The sequence below is a fragment of the Oncorhynchus keta genome, chromosome 21, assembly GCF_023373465.1.
Source record: "Oncorhynchus keta strain PuntledgeMale-10-30-2019 chromosome 21, Oket_V2, whole genome shotgun sequence".
NCBI classification, from domain to species: domain Eukaryota; kingdom Metazoa; phylum Chordata; class Actinopteri; order Salmoniformes; family Salmonidae; genus Oncorhynchus; species Oncorhynchus keta.
This window is the reverse complement of record NC_068441.1, coordinates 43,290,185-43,308,709: the sequence shown is the minus strand read 5'-3', so window position 1 is coordinate 43,308,709 and position 18,525 is coordinate 43,290,185. Positions and strand designations below refer to the sequence as shown.

The window sequence follows — 18,525 nt, the reverse complement described above, 5'->3', positions numbered from 1 at the left end:
AGTAATTATTGCCTTCTTTCACTGTAGGGCTTCTAGCCCTGCTCAATACTCCTTAGCTAACCCTTTAGTTCCACCTCCCACACATGCGGTGACCTCACCTGGTTTAAATTATGTTTCTAGAGACAATATCTCTCTCATCGTCACCCAATGCATAGGTTTACCTCCACTGTATTCACATCCTACCATACTTTTGTCTGTACATTATGCCTTGAATCTATTCTACCGTGCCCAGAACCCTGCTCCTTTTACTCTCTGTTCCGAACGTACTAGATGACCAGTTCTTATTGCCTTTAGCTGTACCCTTATCCTACTCCTCCTCTGTCCCTCTGGTTATGTATAGGTTAATCCAGGCCCTGCAGTGCCTAGCTCCACTCCCATTCCCCAGGCGCTCTCATTTGTTGACTTCTGTAACCGTAAAAGCCTTGATTTCATGAATGTTTACATTAGAAGCCTCCTCCCTAAGTTTGTTTTATTCACTGCCTTAGCACACTCTGCCAACCCGGATGTCCTAGCCGTGTCTGAATCCTGGTTTAGGAAGACCACCAAAAACCCTGAAATTTACATTCCTAACTATAAAATTTTCCAACAAGATAGAACTGCCAAAGGGGGCGGAGTTGCAATCTACTGCAGAGATAGCATACAGAGTTCTGTCTTACTATCCAGGTCTGTGCTCAAACAATTTGAGCTTCTACTTTTAAAAAGCCACCTTTCCAGAAACAAGTCTCTCACCGTTGCCGCTTGTTATAGACCCCCTCAGCCCCCAGCTGTGCCCTGGACACCATATGTGAATTTATTGCCCCCCCCCCATCTATCTTCAGAGTTTGTACTGTTAGATGACCTAAAATGGGACATTCTTAACACCCCGGCCGTCCTACAATGTAAGCTTGATGCACTCAATCTCACACAAATTATCAATGAACCTACTAGGTATAACCCCAAATCTGTAAACACAGGCACCCTCATAGATATCATCCTAACAAACCTGCCCTCCAAATACATCCTAGCTGTCTTCAATCAGGATCTCAGCGATCACTGCCTCATTGCCTGTGTCCGTAATGGGTCTGCGGTCAAACGACCACCCCTCATCACTGTCAAACGCTCCCTAAAACACTTCAGCTTGCAGGCCTTTCAAATCGACCTGGCCCAGGTATCCTGGAAGGATATTGACCTCATTCCGTCAGTAGAGGATGCCTGGTTATTCTTTAAAAGTGCTTTCCTCACCATCTTAAATAAACATGCCCCATTCAAAAAATTAGGAACCAGGAACACTCCAGACCTGACTGCCCTTGACCAGCACAAAAACACCCTGTGGCTTTCTGCATTAGCATTGAATAGCCCCCGCGATATGCAACTTTTCAGGGAAGCTACGGAGCAATATACACAGGCAGTTAGGAAAGTAAAGGCTAGCTTTTTCAAATAGAAATGTGCATCCTGTAGCACAAACTACAAAAAGTTCTGGGACATTGTAAAGTCCATGGAGAATAAGAGCACCTCCTCCCAGTTGCCCACTGTACTGAGGCTAGGAAACACTGTCACCACCGATAAATCATGCGCTCGCGCTCCAGCAGGTATATCTCACTGGTCACCCCCAAAGCCAATTTGTAATTTGGCCACCTTTCCTTCCAGTTCTCTGCTGCCAATGACTGGAACGAACTGCAAAAATCAATGAAGCTGGAGACTCATATCTTCTTCACTAGCTTTAAGCACCAGCTGTCAGAGCAGCTCACAGATCACTGCACCTGTACATAGCCCATCTGTAAATAGTCCATCCAACTACCTCATCCCCATACTGTTATTTATTTTGCTCCTTTGCACCCCAGTATCTCTACTTGCACACTCATCTTCTGCACATCTATCACTCCAGTGTTTAATTGCTATATTGTAATTATTTTGCCACTATGGCCTATTTATTGCCTCCCTTATCGTACCTCATTTCCACACACTGTATATACAGTAGACTTTTCCTATTGTATAATTGACTGCATGTTTGTTTATTCCATGTGTAACTGTGTGTTGTTGTATGTGTCGCACTGCTTTGCTTTATCTTGGCCAGGTCGCAGTTGTAAATGAGAACTTGTTCTCAACTAGCCTACCTGGTTAAATGAAGGAGAGAAAAAAAATGAGCAGTAGGGATTGATTCTCCGCTAACAAATGGAAAATGCTAATATTCATAATGTGTTTATCTACGAAAACACGTGTGGGGCCTTAGTAAGCCCTAGACAAAACAATGTATGCATCCCAAATGGCACCCTATTCCATATAGCACTCTATTCCCTATACTATTCCCTATAGCACTCTATTCCCTATAGCACTCTATTCCCTATACTATTCCCTATAGCACTCTATTCCCTATAGCACTCTATTCCCTATAGCACTCTATTCCCTATAGCACTCTATTCCCTATACTATTCCCTATAGCACTCTATTCCCTATACTATTCCCTATAGCACTCTATTCCCTATACTATTCCCTATAGCACTCTATTCCCTATACTATTCCCACTCTGGCACTCCAGATTGAATTTACGAACGCACCCTTAAGCTGAACATGCCATTATTGTACTAAGAATGACCTATATTAATTGGGTAACTAATGACTATGACCAATGATAACCAACCAATAACAATTGTTATGAGGCCTTAAGAACCCAAACTTTCATAACCAGCATAATACAGAAAACACTAACACTTAGAAACAAAAGCAACATGTACAGGTATGCTGAGACAGAAGAGCAAATTGTCTAAAATAGGCAGAAAGTAACATAAATGTGATGACAGATCATTGATATGCATTTCACTCACACTGGTGAGTCTCAGAGAATGTATCTCTTCACATACTGTATATTTCCCAGAGCGAACAGACTTGTTTTGAAGATCCTTTAAAATACTCCATTGTTCATTATTATCACGCAGCTGCAAACTGCTTTTCGTTTTATTCGACAAATCCCATGGTTTAGCCTGCCTGTTATCAGACAGCTGCAAACTGCTTTTCGTTTTATTCGACAAATCCCATGGTTTAGCCTGCCTGTTATCAGGCAGATGTAAGATTGATATGTTTCAATGATTCATTTTCCAGACATGATTAATCTTCTCCTGTCTATGTAAAAACGTCATTTCTATTTTGCATACTGTCTATCCACCATTCTATATTAACCGTTCAAGTAGCAGTCTTGTGTGACAATAAAAGGAGGAACTCTCTACGACCTTCTCCTAAATCTATGGGTTTATAATACTCTGTCATGTTCTCCAGTGTACATCATGACATTAAAGAAGTTGAAGTAAAGTTTCAATTGTCGTCCTCTCCATTCTTTCACAGTCAATCTCATATCCGGCCTCCCACGTACCAGACAGCTAAGAGGGTATTGTGAAATATGTGCATGTTTATAGTCAAATCAAATTTCAAATCAAATGTATTTATATAGTCCTTCGTACATCAGCTGATATCTCAAAGTGCTGTACAGAAACCCAGCCTAAAACCCCAAACAGCAAGCAATGCAGGTGTAGAAGCACGGTGGCTAGGAAAAACTCCCTAGAAAGGCCAAAACCTAGGAAGAAACCGAGAGGAACCAGGCTATGTGTGGTGGCCAGTCCTCTTCTGGCTGTGCCGGGAGGAGATTATAACAGAACATAGTGCATAAGAACCTTGCAGCATTAAGCCCAAGAACACACCCATACTTCCTAGTTTTTACATTGTGTCATGTTGGCTATGTGTCAATTATTTCACCAGAAGGGCACTGGGCACTAAAGTGCAGCATTATTGTGCGGAAATTTCTCCAGTTCATTTCAAGTTCAAGTTCTTGAGTCCAGGGGGTTACTCTGTCTTTCCCTAGTCTGGTCCCATATCTGTTTGTGCTATCATATCACATCCTCCTCTTCAACTGTGTAATCCTGTTTACTGCCGTGTCATGAGCCAAAATGCAAACCAGAGAGGAAGTGCTGTGTGTCATGGACTGCAGATTAATGAATGAGCAGCTTCCAGATCCTGTTGATCACTGCAAAGACAGGACACGTTGACCACAAGGGGCCAGAGCTGTTTGTGACTAGATGGAGTATAGCCAAGACTAGAATTACATTTATGTAGCAGGTTAGGAGACCATTTGAACTAGTCCTAACCCTAATTCCCTTCAACCTGCCATGTTAATTCTCCTAACCTGCTGCGTAAATTCTCTTAACCTGCCATGTTAATTATCCTAACCTGACATGTTAATTATCTTAACCTGCCATGTTAATTCTCCTAACCTGCTGCGTAAATTATCTTAACCTGCCATGTTAATTATCCTAACCTGACATGTAAATTATCTTAACCTGCCATGTTAATTCTCCTAACCTGCTGCGTAAATTCTCTTAACCTGCCATGTTAATTATCCTAACCTGCCATGTTAATTATCTTAACCTGCCATGTTAATTATCCTAACCTGACATGTAAATTATCTTAACCTGCCATGTTAATTCTCCTAACCTGCTGCGTAAATTCTCTTAACCTGCCATGTTAATTATCCTAACCTGACATGTTAATTATCTTAACCTGCCATGTTAATTCTCCTAACCTGCTGCGTAAATTCTCTTAACCTGCCATGTTAATTATCCTAACCTGCCATGTTAATTATCTTAACCTGCCATGTTAATTATCCTAACCTGACATGTTAATTATCTTAACCTGCCATGTTAATTCTCCTAACCTGACATGTTAATTATCCTAACCTGCCATGTTAATTCTCCTAACCTGCTGCGTAAATTCTCTTAACCTGACATGTTAATTATCCTAACCTGACATGTTAATTATCTTAACCTGCCATGTTAATTCTCCTAACCTGCTGCGTAAATTCTCTTAACCTGCCATGTTAATTATCCTAACCTGACATGTTAATTCTCTTAACCTGCCATGTTAATTATCCTAACCTGACATGTTAATTATCCTAACCTGCCATGTTAATTCTCCTAACCTGCTGCGTAAATTCTCTTAACCTGACATGTTAATTATCCTAACCTGACATGTTAATTATCTTAACCTGCCATGTTAATTCTCCTAACCTGCTGCGTAAATTCTCTTAACCTGCCATGTTAATTCTCCTAACCTGACATGTTAATTATCTTAACCTGCCATGTTAATTCTCCTAACCTGCTGCGTAAATTCTCTTAACCTGCCATGTTAATTATCCTAACCTGACATGTTAATTCTCTTAACCTGCCATGTTAATTCTCCTAACCTGCTGCGTAAATTATCTTAACCTGCCATGTTAATTCTCCTAACCTGACATGTTAATTATCTTAACCTGCCATGTTAATTCTCCTAACCTGCTGCGTAAATTCTCTTAACCTGCCATGTTAATTCTCCTAACCTGCCATGTTAATTATCCTAACCTGCCATGTTAATTCTCCTAACCTGCTGCGTAAATTCTCTTAACCTGCCATGTTAATTCTCCTAACCTGCCATGTTAATTATCCTAACCTGCCATGTTAATTCTCCTAACCTGCTGCGTAAATTTGGCATCATCCTAAACTGACACTTTTTTTGTTGTTTCAATAAAAGCTTTCAGCTGCCTCACGTGTCATTATTTACATACTTGGATGTTACAACAACAAATGATTTGGATGACACTAATTTGTTACCTGACCTGCTAACACTGACAGTAAAACTAGTAAAGCTGTCGCATTAAACTGACGTCACTGTTTGTTCACCTCCAGCTTTTTTGCCAATTAGTTGACATTAGTTAGAGAAGTTAATCAGGTTCTAATTAGTGTAACTACTTCGATCTCGATCAACTGGTCGATCTCCAAGCCATTCCTAGTGACTCATCAAACATTTCTGTAAAAAACAACAATGATAAAACCTTGCGTTCCTATTTATTCAAATGTTTTCTGCTGTTGGTGGTAGGGGCACTTGATTCAGCAGCCATAGTGCTGGGAAGGTGAAGTATTCCCATTTTTAACCACGTGTCTTTTCATTTATTTTATTTAACCTTTAATTAACTAGGGAAGTTAGTTAAGAACAAATTCTTATTTACAATGACGGCCTAACAAAAGGCCTGCTGTGGGGGGCAAAACACACATCACGACAAGAGAGACAACACAGCACTACATAAAGAGAGACCAAAGACAACAACATAGCAAGGCAGCAACACAACATGGTAGCAGCACAAAACATTATTGGGCACAGACAACAGCACAAAGGGCAAGAAGATAGAGAACAATACATCACGCAAAGCAGCCACAACTGTCAGTAAGAGTGTCCATGATTGAGTCTTTGAGTGAAGATTGAGATAAAACTGTCCAGTTTGAGTGTTTGTTGCAGATCATTCCAGTCACTAGTTGCAGCAAACTGAAAAGATGAGCGACCCAGGGATGTGTGTGCTTTGGGGACCTTTAACAGAATGTTACTGGCAGAACCGGTGTTGTATGTGGAGGATGAGGGCTGCTGTAGATATCTCAGATAGGGGGGAGTGAGGCCTAAGAGTGTTTTATAAATAAGCATCAACCAGTGGGTTTTGTGACGGGTATACAGAGATGCCACTTTTATATGTTTACATACCCTACATTACTCATCTCATATGTATATACTGTACTCAATACCATCTACTGTATCTTGCCTATGCCGCTCTGTACCATCACTCATTCATATATTTTTATGTACATATTCTTCATCCCTTTACACTTGTGTGTATAAGGTAGGTGTTGTGAAATTGTTAGGTTAGATTACTCGTTGGTTATTACTGCATTTTCGGAACTAGAAGCACAAACATTTCACTACACTCGCATTAACATCTGCTAACCATGTGTATGTGACAAATACAATTTGATTTGATTTACAGAGTATAGAGTGTAGTGATGTGTCCTATAAGGAGCATTGGTGGCAAATCTGATGGCCGAATGGTAAAGAACATGTAACGGTTTTCTTCCGTCGAAGGAGAGGAGGACCAAAATGCAGCGTAGTTCGTGTTCAACATGTTTAATGAAAGACGATAACGTGAACACTACACAAATACAAAATAACAAACGTGGCAAAACCCGAAACAGTCCTATCTGGTGCAGAGAACACAAAGACAGGAAACAATCACCCACAAAGTACCCACAGAATATGGCTGCCTAAATATGGTTCCCAATCAGAGACAACGATAGACAACTGCCTCTATTTGAGAACCAATCTAGGCAACCATAGACATACAAAACTACCTACACAGGAGAACCGCCCCATAAACATACAAAACCCCTAGACCAGACAAAAAAATAAATCCCCCATGTCACAACCTGACCTAACCAAAATAATAAAGAAAACAAAGATAAATAAGGCCAGGGCATGACAGAACATCTAGCTGCTCGAGAGCACCCTTACCTGCCGACCTATAAATTACGTCTCCGTAATCTAGCATGGGTAGGATGGTCATCTGAATCATGTGGCGTGAAAGAGGAGCAATTACAATAGAGGAAACCAAGTCTAGGTTTAACTTCAGCCTGTAGCTTTGATATGTGCTGAGAGGACAGTGTACCTTCTAGCCACACTCCCATGTACTTGTATGAGGTGACAAGCTCAAGCTCTAAACCCTAAGAGGTAATCACACCACATCAAATCAAATCAAATCAAATTTATTTATATAGCCCTTCGTACATCAGCTGATATCTCAAAGTGCTGTACAGAAACCCAGCCTAAAACCCCAAACAGCAAACAATGCAGGTGTAAAAGCACGGTGGCTAGGAAAAACTCCCTAGAAAGGCCAAAACCTAGGAAGAAACCTAGAGAGGAACCGGGCTATTGGGGTCAGTATTTCTGGCTGTGCAGTTGTAGAGATTATAACAGAAATGACCAAGATGTTCAAATGTTCATCAAAAATGACCAGCATGGTGAATAATAATAAGGCAGAACAGTTGAAACTGGAGCAGCAGCATTTGTTCAGGTGGACTGGGGACAGCAAGGAGCCTTCATGTGTGGTAGTCCTGGGGCACGGAGTATAATCTCAGGTCATTATGAAACTGGAGCAGGAGCAAAAATGGCCAGGTGGACTGGGGACAGCAAGGAGTCCTCATGTCAGGTAGTCCTGGGACAAGGTCCTCAAAGGGCTCGACAGGCTCCTGAGAGAGAGAAAGAAAGAGAGAAGGAGTTTTATTTTAGAGAACGCACACTTAGATTCACACAGGACACCGAATAGGACAGGAGAAGTACTGCAGATATAACAAACTGACCCTAGCCCCGACACATAACTACTGCAGCATAAATACTGGAGGCTGAGACAGGAGGGGTCAGGAGACACTGTGGCCCCATCCGAGGACACCCCGGACAGGGCCAAACAGGAAGGATATAACCCCACCCACTTTGCCAAAGCACATCCCCCACACCACAGAGGGATATCTTCAACCACCAACTTACCATCCTGAGACAAGGCCGAGTTTATAGCCCACAAAGACCTCCGCCACGGCACAACCTAGGGGGGGGCATGATTTGTAGACAGGCCGACCACAACAGTGAATCAACCCACCCAGGTGACGCACCCCCAGGGACGGCACGAGAGAGCCCCAGCAAGCCAGTGACTCAGCCCCGTAACAGGGTTAGAGGCAGAGAATCCCAGTGGAAAGAGGGGAACCGGCCAGGCAGAGACAGCAAGGGCATTGTATCATGCTCCAGAGCCTTTCCGTTCACCTTCCCACTCCTGGGCCAGACTACACTCAATCATATGACCCACTGAAGAGATGAGTCTTCAGTAAAGATCAGGAAAGGTGCTTCAAAGATGTTTCGAGCTTAAAGGTTGAGACCGAGTTTGCGTCTCTGACATGGGTAGGCAGACCGTTCCATAAAAATGGAGCTCTATAGGAGAAAGCCCTGCCTCCAGCTGTTTGCTTAGAAATTCTAGGGACAATTAGGGAGGCCAACACGTCTTGTGACCGTAGCGTACGTGTGAAGGTATTTTCTGCAGGACCAAATCAGAGAGGTAGGTAGGAGCAAGCCCATGTAATGCTTTGTAGGTTAGCAGTAAAACCTCTGAAATCAGCCCTTGCTTTGACAGGAAGCCAGTGTAAAAGAGGCTAGCACTGGAGTAATATGATCAAATTTTTTGGTTCTAGTCAGGATTCTAGCAGCCGTATTTAGCACTAACTGAAGTTTATTTAGTACTTTATCCGGGTAGCCGGAAAATAGAGCATTGCAGTAGTCTAACCTAGAAGTGACAAAAGCATGGATTAATTTTTCTGCATCATTTTTTGGACAGAAAGTTTCTGATTTTTGCAATGTTACGTAGATGGAAAAAAGTTCGCCCGTTTCCTCCCCCGCTGTCCTCGAAATGGTCTTGATATGTTCTTCAAAAAGAGAGATCAGGGTCCAGAGTAACGCCGAGGTCCTTCACAGTTTTATTTGAGACGACTGTACAACCATTAAGATTAATTGTCAGATTCAACAGAAGATCTCTTTGTTTCTTGGGACCTAGAACAAGCATCTCTATTTTGTCCGAGTTTAATAGTAGAAAGTTTGCAGCCATCCACTTCCTTATGTCTGAAACACATGCTTCTAGCATTGAGGGCAATTTTGGGGCTTCACCATGTTTCATTGAAATGTACAGCTGTGTGTCATCCATATAGCAGTGAAAGTTTACATTATGTTTTCGAATAACAAGTTAAGAGGTAAAATATATAGTGAAAACAATAGTGGTCCTAAAACAGAACCTTGAGGAACACCGAATGTACAGTTGATTTGTCAGAGGACAAACCATTCACAGAGACAAACTGATATCTTTCCGACAGATAAGATCTAAACCAGGCCAGAACTTGTCCGTGTAGTGAACCAATTTGGGCCCATCTTTTCTCCAAAAGAATGTGGTGATCGATGGTATCAAAAGCAGCACTAAGGTCTAGGAGCACGAGGACAGATGCAGAATCGGTCCGATGCCATTAAAATGTCATTTACCACCTTCACAAGTGCCGTCTCAGTGCTTTGATGGGGTGAAAACCAGACTGAAGCATAAGAAACATTGTTTGTCTTCAGGAAGGCAGTGATTGCGCAACAGCCTTTCTAAAATCTTTGAGAGGAATGGAAGATTCGATATAGGCCGATAGTTTTTATATTTTCTGGGTCAAGGTTTGGCTTTTTCAAGAGAGGCTTTATTACTGCCACTTTTAGTGAGTTTGGTACACATCCAGTGGATAGAAACCGTTTATGTACATGACACCACATGACCTTTGTTTTGGAGGTGTTCAGAACAAGGTTAAGGGCAGAGAAAACTTGTTGGACACTAAGAAAGCTTTGTTGTAGAGCATTTAACACAAATCCAGGGATGGGCCAGCTGAGTGTCTGAAGGTAGAACTCTTCCTACCCGGCAGGCCAAGAGGACTAATCAAGTGCCCCTATAGGTCTACCGCTGGCCAATCAGATAGCTGTCTGCACAGTTTCGTCACGCCATAGACTTTGAAAATAAGTCTTGAACACACAGGACACTTTTAAAACCATGAATAGAGAGAGACTCAATGAATACGGCAATGAGCTGCTGTTTATATGAGTAAGCTAATATTTAACTTGTTATTCAGCACTGTCAGCACTTTGTTCAACAGTTTTATATGCCATAAAATGCGTGTTCTCCCTACTTCCATTCACGCTACAACTAGAACAGCAGGTGCTATGAATGATAGCAAAGTGTTTCAATAAACTTGTGTTGTTATAATTTGTGTCATGTCTTTTTTTTATATCAAGGAATATTTTACTTTCTCTGGTCATAGGAGTAACAACATAAATTGGTGCACGAGGCAGAAATAATGCAGTGTGACTAAGTTTCTCCATCAGCTGGAAGACTGTGTCCCCTCAGCAGAGGGAGGGGGAGAGGAGGGATGGTGAGTGGGATGAGAGGCAGAGAGGACGAGAGGAGGGATGCTGAATGGGATGAGAGGCAGAGAGGAGAGAGAGAGAGAGAGAGAGAGAGAGAGAGAGAGAGAGAGAGAGAGAGAGAGAGAGAGGAGAGAGAGAGAGAGAGAGAGGAGAGAGAGAGAGAGAGAGAGAGAGAGAGGGAGAGAGGAGGGATGGTGAGTGGGATGAGAGGCAGCCTCACCACTGCACCCTCCCCTCAGACTGACCAGCAGATGCAGGCCATCAGTCCAGTAAAAAATACAACAAATGATCTATTTCCAGTGTGATCATATACCTAACATTTGTAAATATAATTTCAAAATGGTCTGAGAATAACAACATTGGTAAGGGCAATTCAAGCATAGCCAATATGCAGTGATAATGTAGTGATAGCCTACTACGCAAACCACATTTCTGCAGAACTATTTTTAATTGGTTAATGTTGCAATGTTTAAGTCCTCTTAAGTCCTCTTTTTAAGAAAATCTGAGCGGTAGATCTTGGGTTGCATTTTGACCCAGAAAGTGATCTTAAATCAGAAAAGGTTGGTGACGCTGGTCTAGGTACAGTAAGTGGACTTTATAAAGGAACATATTGTTTCTAATAAAACAATGGCCAGTTTGTGTCGTAGTTGCACGTTATTTTGTAAAACCAAATAGGCTTTCAATATGGCCATTGCACTGATTGTGTTTGACACCCCTGGGCTAGCGTATATATTTATGTATCTAGCTATTTATTTAGCAAGCTAGAAACACGGGGCCTAACGTTAGCGAGCTAGATATCTGCTGGGAGGATGTCATGTCATTGGAGGAGTGGGTAAGCAACCGACTTTTTCCCCTCATATCGTTTTTTTTGGTGACTACAGCTAGAGATGCAGGTGTCATTTGGCTAGCTAGCAAGAGATGTGAATCATGTTGCTAGCTATGCTGAATAAAAATTACCAACCAAGCATATCCACATTTTTTTATAGAATGACGTTAAGTCACGCCTCGCCATGTGTGTATCTATCTATACACTATAAATTTGCATTTCCTGCTGTGCAGGAACATTCTCAGCAACAAAATAGTGAACAAAGTAAGATCCTACATCTGTAGTCAAAACTGCCATGGCTTTGACATCAGACCTGGGTTCAAATGCTTTTTGAAATCATTCAAAAACTTTCAAATACTTTAACTTGATTTTCAAAAAGCATTTGAACCCAGGTCTACTGGACAGGACAAATTATATGACAGAGATGCTGTAGAAGTAAAAAAGAATGAATGACAATTTTGCAGTCATTATGGGTTTCCCCCCCTCATTATCTCCACACACTTTCCTGTTTTACTTTGTGTGATTAATGTGTTTTGGAGGGAAGGGTGGGGTTGCTTGTTTTATTTACCAGAACAGCTGTTGTGAGGGGAACAGATTTTATCAGGTCTGTTCTTGTAAATGGTGGACATTTTAATTTCAGATGAAATGAAAATACCATTTAGACTTTTATTTACAGTCACCGCTGGAGACAAGCAGGTGTTTGGAGTTTCCCTTGTCTTGCATGGCCAGCCCTGATCAAGAAACACATAGAGTCTGTACACTGTACACACTCTACAGCATGCCTCTGTCCTTGGCACTTGTCCAGTGTATTATTGAAATTGGTGTATTGTGGTAAGGCTTTAAAAGGGCAATCAGCAGTTGCTACATACATTTCTGGACTTAAATTAACGATTTGTAGCCACCGATTCTTGAAGAATATAACGTATAAATGCCTCATGAGCATAGTTCAACTATCGAACCCCGTCAAAACCCCAAATATAAGCTTCTTACTCCAATGTTTACACCAAGTAAATGTAAACAAACACAATATAGCCTCAAACATGGTTAAAAAGACAGGTTTTATATAATGGATGGTCAGTCCTTGCATCCATAGCTATGTCTATGAATTTAAGAGTGATTACATTAAATGAAGCTATTGGCTTAGTCTACACCTGTTGTTTACGAAGCATGTGACAAACGAAATGTTCTACAGCAACATCCCTCAGCTTTTTACCAAAATATGGGCGTGGAGTACACTTTGTTATTGTTTCTACTGCTGATCGCCACTTTAACAAGTGTTTTTTAGATAAATGAGTACATTGAACTCTGTTGTACAGTATGTGTGACTGATAGAAGTTCCTTAGCCTGGTCACAGATCTGTTTGTGCTATCATGTCAACTCCTTTTCACTCATTGTCATACTGTTATTCTTAGCTGATCTTGTGTAAATTCCCTCGGTGTACATACATTACCAGTCAAAAGTTTGGACAGAGAGTGTGCAAAGCTGTCATCAAGGCAAAGGGTGGCTGCTTTTGAAGAATCTCAAATATAACATCTGTTTTGATTTGTTTGACACTTTTTTGGTTACTAAATGATTCCACATGTGTTATTTCGTATTTTTGATGTCTTCACTATTATTCTACAATGTAGAAAACAGTAAGAATAATATTTTTAAAAACCTGGAAGGAGTAGGTGTGTTCAAACTTTTGTTTGGTTCTGTACATGTAGATTGCATTTGATTACTGCTACAGTGTATTTGGGTAGTTAATCAGATTGGTACTTCCGTTTTTGATTTTCTGCCCCCTTCATTTGAATTGTTTGACATTTGACTAGATTGTTAGAAGTTAGTAACATAACCACTTTGCTGCACCCACGATAACACCTGCTAAACTGAGTACACAACCAATAAACTTTGATCTGATTTAATAGCAAATCGTAGGTTGATGGTTTTCTTAACCTGCTGACCTGGTGAGGTCATTCCCTAGCTATAAATGATCTATGCCGTAGATTCCAGACATTGCACTGCAGACTTCAAATTAAATTAGACTTATTTTGGCACCGTTTTCTCATAACACAAACAGTCATCCACTAGGCCTGCACTAATGTCAACCCCAGCGTCCTCAGAAATTCTCTCAGTGGTCTGTGAAAGTGACAGAGTGGAGAGAAATATCACTGCATGCTTTTGCTGCTGGAGAATGAGACTTCTGAATACGCCTGGGTGGATTAAATTAGATTATTTATCATCAATCTCTAACTTTGACTTGGAGGATTCAGTCATTCACTATTTACTATTACTCCTGCTCATAAGTCTAAGTGGACAATGCCACTAACATTAGCCTAAAAAACAGACTTGTTTTGTGCTGACAAGCCACTCCTTGTACTCGAATGCTAGCATACTTGTGGTTTGTTTTGTTTTTATTAACTGTTCTTACATGAAAGTTATTTATCCAGGGTATAAACTGCTATCATCCTAGCCAGTCAAACAGTCTCCCTCTTTTATGTAAGGATGAGAGAAAAAATGTCTGTGTCTGCTAAGAGAGAGTAGACACATTTTTATATAAGATAGCTCTGGAAACTAGTAGTTGTTCTCTTATTTTCACTGCTCTATTTGCCATTAGGTTTTAATTATTATTTTATTTTTTAACACTATGTTTGCTCATTCCTCTCAATGAAGTGAGCCTCAAGGCCCCATTCTGTAACCCGCACCTGAAAAGCACCTGACCAGTCATATGACATGAATAAACATATAGGACATACATTTCCAGTGCATGTTTGTGTTGAGGGATTGTTCCCCTTAAGGGAATGAGTTCAAATCTTCTGTTTCCCCTGGGAAGACAATACTTGTGGAGGAGTAGATATTATCTCAAGCACAAGGTAGGATGGACAGTCCTTTGAGCTTGATACCTTTTTATTATTTATGGACAACAGAGATGAATAATCCATCTGGTAGGCTATGTGTAATAAACTGCTGGAATGCATGGAATTATTATGCAATATCTGAAATGCATATTGAGTTTATGTTTATTTCAGTGACATATCCCTGCATATCACTGACTAATCGAATGGAACAGTATTTCACTTTACACAAGGGTATTTACACATTTTTATCTAAGATAGTTATGGAAACCAGTAGTTAGCTCTGCATATCACTGACTAAATGCATGGCACATGATTTCACTTTACACAAGGGCATTCAACCACAAAAAGGATCTCACGTTTACACAATAAAATACTCTGAGAATGATACATAAAGTGTAAAGAATAGCATATGTACATACTTACAGGCCTTTGGTACAATAATGGCGTAGACAACATCAAATACTAGAATAGCTGACAGTCAAGTTTAGGTTTTAAATAACTAGCTGGTCAAAGTTTACTGGTTAAGATTCTTCTGTTGCTGGATCTGCCTCGGGTGTATTGCGGTAAATCACAGCACCAGTCCATTGAACAAGAGACATCCTGGCTTGTTTGCTGAGATTATGAAAACGCATGATGAAATCATCATTTCCAACTAAATAAATTAACGGATTGATTGCGCTATTCATGCAAACCAGACCGCGGCTGATTTGATGAGCAACATAAATATCATCGAAGCTTGCTTTGCAGGTGCCTTCCATTTTCAAAATCCTTATTTTCAAATTTAGATTTCTCAAAACATGATAAGGGATAAAGCAAATTGAGAACAACACAGTCAAGATGATGACTAGTTTTAGACATCGTTGTTTCAACAAAGTATTTACATTGGCTTTGGTGGCAAGGACCACTACTATATGTCCATAGCAAGCCAGAATGATCAGTAATGGTATAACGAATCCGGTAATGGTCCAGCCAATACTGTACGGAAGGTAATCCTTGATAAAGTCGTCGGCTGTTGAGTCATAGCACGAATATGAAGAATTTTGCGCTGTCTTGTCAAATAACATATCGGGAAGTATCTGAATGAAAACCAAAATCCAGACAAGAAAACTCATTGCCACTGAGTGGCGAGTGTGGATTTTCCCCATCACTTTCATTGGGTGCACAATACCGAGGTATCGATAGATACTAATGCATGTCAGGAACCCAATGCTGCCATAGAGATTCAAATTGAAGCAGAATCTGGTGATCTTGCAGAATGTTTGTCCAAATATCCATTTACTGTTTAGCGCGTAATAGACAACCAAAAATGGTAAGGTAAATAAGTACAGCAAGTCAGCTATTCCAAGGTTGAGAATGAATATGTTTATACTCCCAATTTTCTTCCAGCTTGTACAAACAGTTTTTAACCCACAGAAGTTTGCAAATGTCCCGACGACAAACACCAGCATGAACACAGCAGGTAAAAATCTGTGCGTAAAACGAAGGTTAATTCCTTCACATGCGGTCATGTTGAGAACGTGTGTGCTGTTGTCATCTGACATTTCCCCGTCTTTTTGATCAAAGTGAAGTTTAAACACAAGCTATAGAATATGAATCGATGACGCCCAGAAGTGAATGAAATCAAACTTGGTCATGGAAACACATCGTAAATCGCAGCCGTCCACCATCATGTTGAGCATGGTGAAACCAAAGATATTACACCCAGTGAGTACAGAAGTCCATGGACGTTGAAAAGACATATGCGTTTGGTCAATTGGCCCTGGCCTTGATTTTAACGTCCACAAATGTAGTTTTTTTTTTGTCCAGACCGGTATTGATTTCAAAGTCCACAGACTTCCGGACAGGACCGAATCTGAACCAATTATAGACATCCATTTTTGGTTCAAATTTGGTCTTGATTTCACTCACTGGGGAGCCAGGCCCAGCCAATCAGAATAAGTTTCCCCCCACCAAGGGCTTTATTACAGACAGGAATACTCCTCAGTTTCATCAGCTGTTTGGGTGGCTGGTCTCAGACGATCCCACAGGTGAAGAATGTGGAGGTCCTGAGCTGGATGTGGAGGCCCTGAGCTGACATGGTTGCACGTGGTCTGTGGTTGGGAGGCCAGTTGGATGTACTGTCAAATTCTCTAAAACGACTTTGGAGGCAGCTTATGGTCGAGAAATTAACATCAAATTCTCTGGCAACAGCTCTGGTGGACATTCGTGCAGTCAGCATGCCAATTGCACGCTCCCTCAAAACTTGAGACATCTGTGGCATTGTGCTGTGTGACAAAAGAGGGGCCTTTTATTGTCCCCAAGCACAAGGTGCACCTGTGTAATGATCATGCTGTTTAATCAACTTTGTGATATTCCACACCTGTCAGGTGGATGGATTATCTTGGCAGGAAATGCTCACTAACAAGGATGTAAACAAATTTGTATGCACCAAATTTGAGACAATTTTTTTGTTTGTGCGTCTGAAATATTTCTGGTATCTTTTATTTCACCTCATGAAACATGGGACCAACACTTTACATGTTGCGTTATTTTTTTGTTCAGTATAAATGTAAGTGAATGTATGTATGATTTAAAGATTGTCATAGGAACAATGACCAAAAAAGGACGTCTTTCAACATCTGTAAAATACCTATTTTCAATGTCTGTAAAATACGTATCTTTAACATCAGTAAGTTACATATTTTCAATGTCCGTATAACACACCTAAAATGAACCTGATTCAAAATTCTGGGTTTACTGGAAGCAATATGATACTGTATCCAGAAGGAAATTAGCAGAGCTAGAGTACAGTTATTTCTGCAAGATATAAGTAACAATAGGCTATAAATGCTTGAATGTGAGACCTTCAATATTTTACTGGTGATGTTTTAGTTATTATCAATACCGATCTACAAGATAGTAATCCAGGCGTCTTTTTGGTCATTGTATCATAACATAATAACAATATTACTTCAAATATAATATACAGTTGAAGTCGGAAGTTTACAAACACTTAGGTTGGAGTCTTAAAACTTGTTTTTCAACCACTCCGCAAATTCCTTGTTAACCAACTTTAGTTTTGACAATTCGGTTAGGACATCTACTTTGTGCAAAATGACTATCACTGTATCACAATTCCAGTGGGTCAGAAGTTTACATACACTAAGTTGACTGTGCCTTTAAACAGCTTGGAAAATTCCAGAAAATTATGTCATGGCTTTAGAAGCCTCTGATAGGCTAATTGACATAATTTGAGTCAATTGGAGGTGTACCTGTGGATGTATTTCAAGGCCTACCTTCAAACTCAGTGCCTCTTTTCTTGACATTGCAGGAAAATCAAAAGGAATCAGCCAAGACCTCAGAAAAAACATTGTAGACCTCCGCAAGTCTGGTTCATCCTTGGGAGCAATTTCCAAACGCCTGAAGATACCACGTTCATCTGTACAAATAATAGTGCGCAAGTATAAACACAATGGGACCACGCAGCTATCATACCGCTCAGGTATGAAACACGTTCTGTCTCCTAGAGATGAACGTACTTTGGTGCAAAAAGTGCAAATCAATCCCAGAACAACAGCAAAGGACCTTGTGAAGATGCTGGGGGAAACAGGTACAAAAGTATCTATATCCACAGTAAAACTAGTCCCATATCGACATAACTTGAAAGGCCGCTCAGCAAGGAAGAAGCCACTGCTCCAAAATCGCCATACGAAAGCCAGACTACGGTTGGCAACTGCACATGGGGACATGTCTTCTGGTCTGATAGAACAAAAATAGAACTGTTAGGCCATAATGACCATCGTTATGTTTGGAGGAAAAAGGGGTAGCTTGCAAGCCCGAAGAACACCATCCCAACTGTGAAGCACGGGGGTGGCAGCATCATGTTGTGGGGGTGCTTTGCCGCAGGAGAGACTGGTGCACTTCACAAAATAGATGGCTACATGAGGAAGGAAAATTATGTGGATATATATATTGAAGTAACATCTCAAGACATCAGTCAGGAAGTTAAGGCTTGGTCGCAAATGGGTCTTCCAAATGGACACTGACCCCAAGCATACATCCAAAGTTTTGGCAAATGGCTTAAGG

At 40.8% G+C, this 18,525-nt stretch overlaps 1 protein-coding gene across 1 annotated transcript; it reads right to left on the bottom strand.

The window, feature by feature from the left end:
- Positions 1 to 13,989: 13,989 nt before the first annotated feature.
- On the bottom strand, positions 13,990 to 16,244 carry LOC118399817 (P2Y purinoceptor 1-like). Its single transcript, XM_035796050.2, has one exon. The coding sequence runs from the start codon at positions 15,999 to 16,001 to the stop codon at positions 14,982 to 14,984; it is 1,020 nt and encodes a 339-aa protein (XP_035651943.1). The 5' UTR covers positions 16,002 to 16,244; the 3' UTR covers positions 13,990 to 14,981.
- Between the last annotated feature and the right edge of the window lie 2,281 nt (positions 16,245 to 18,525).

Coding starts and splice junctions, on each gene's coding strand:
- LOC118399817 (XM_035796050.2), bottom strand. CDS start 16,001: ATGTCAGATGACAACAGCACACACGTTCTCAACATGACCGCATGTGAA.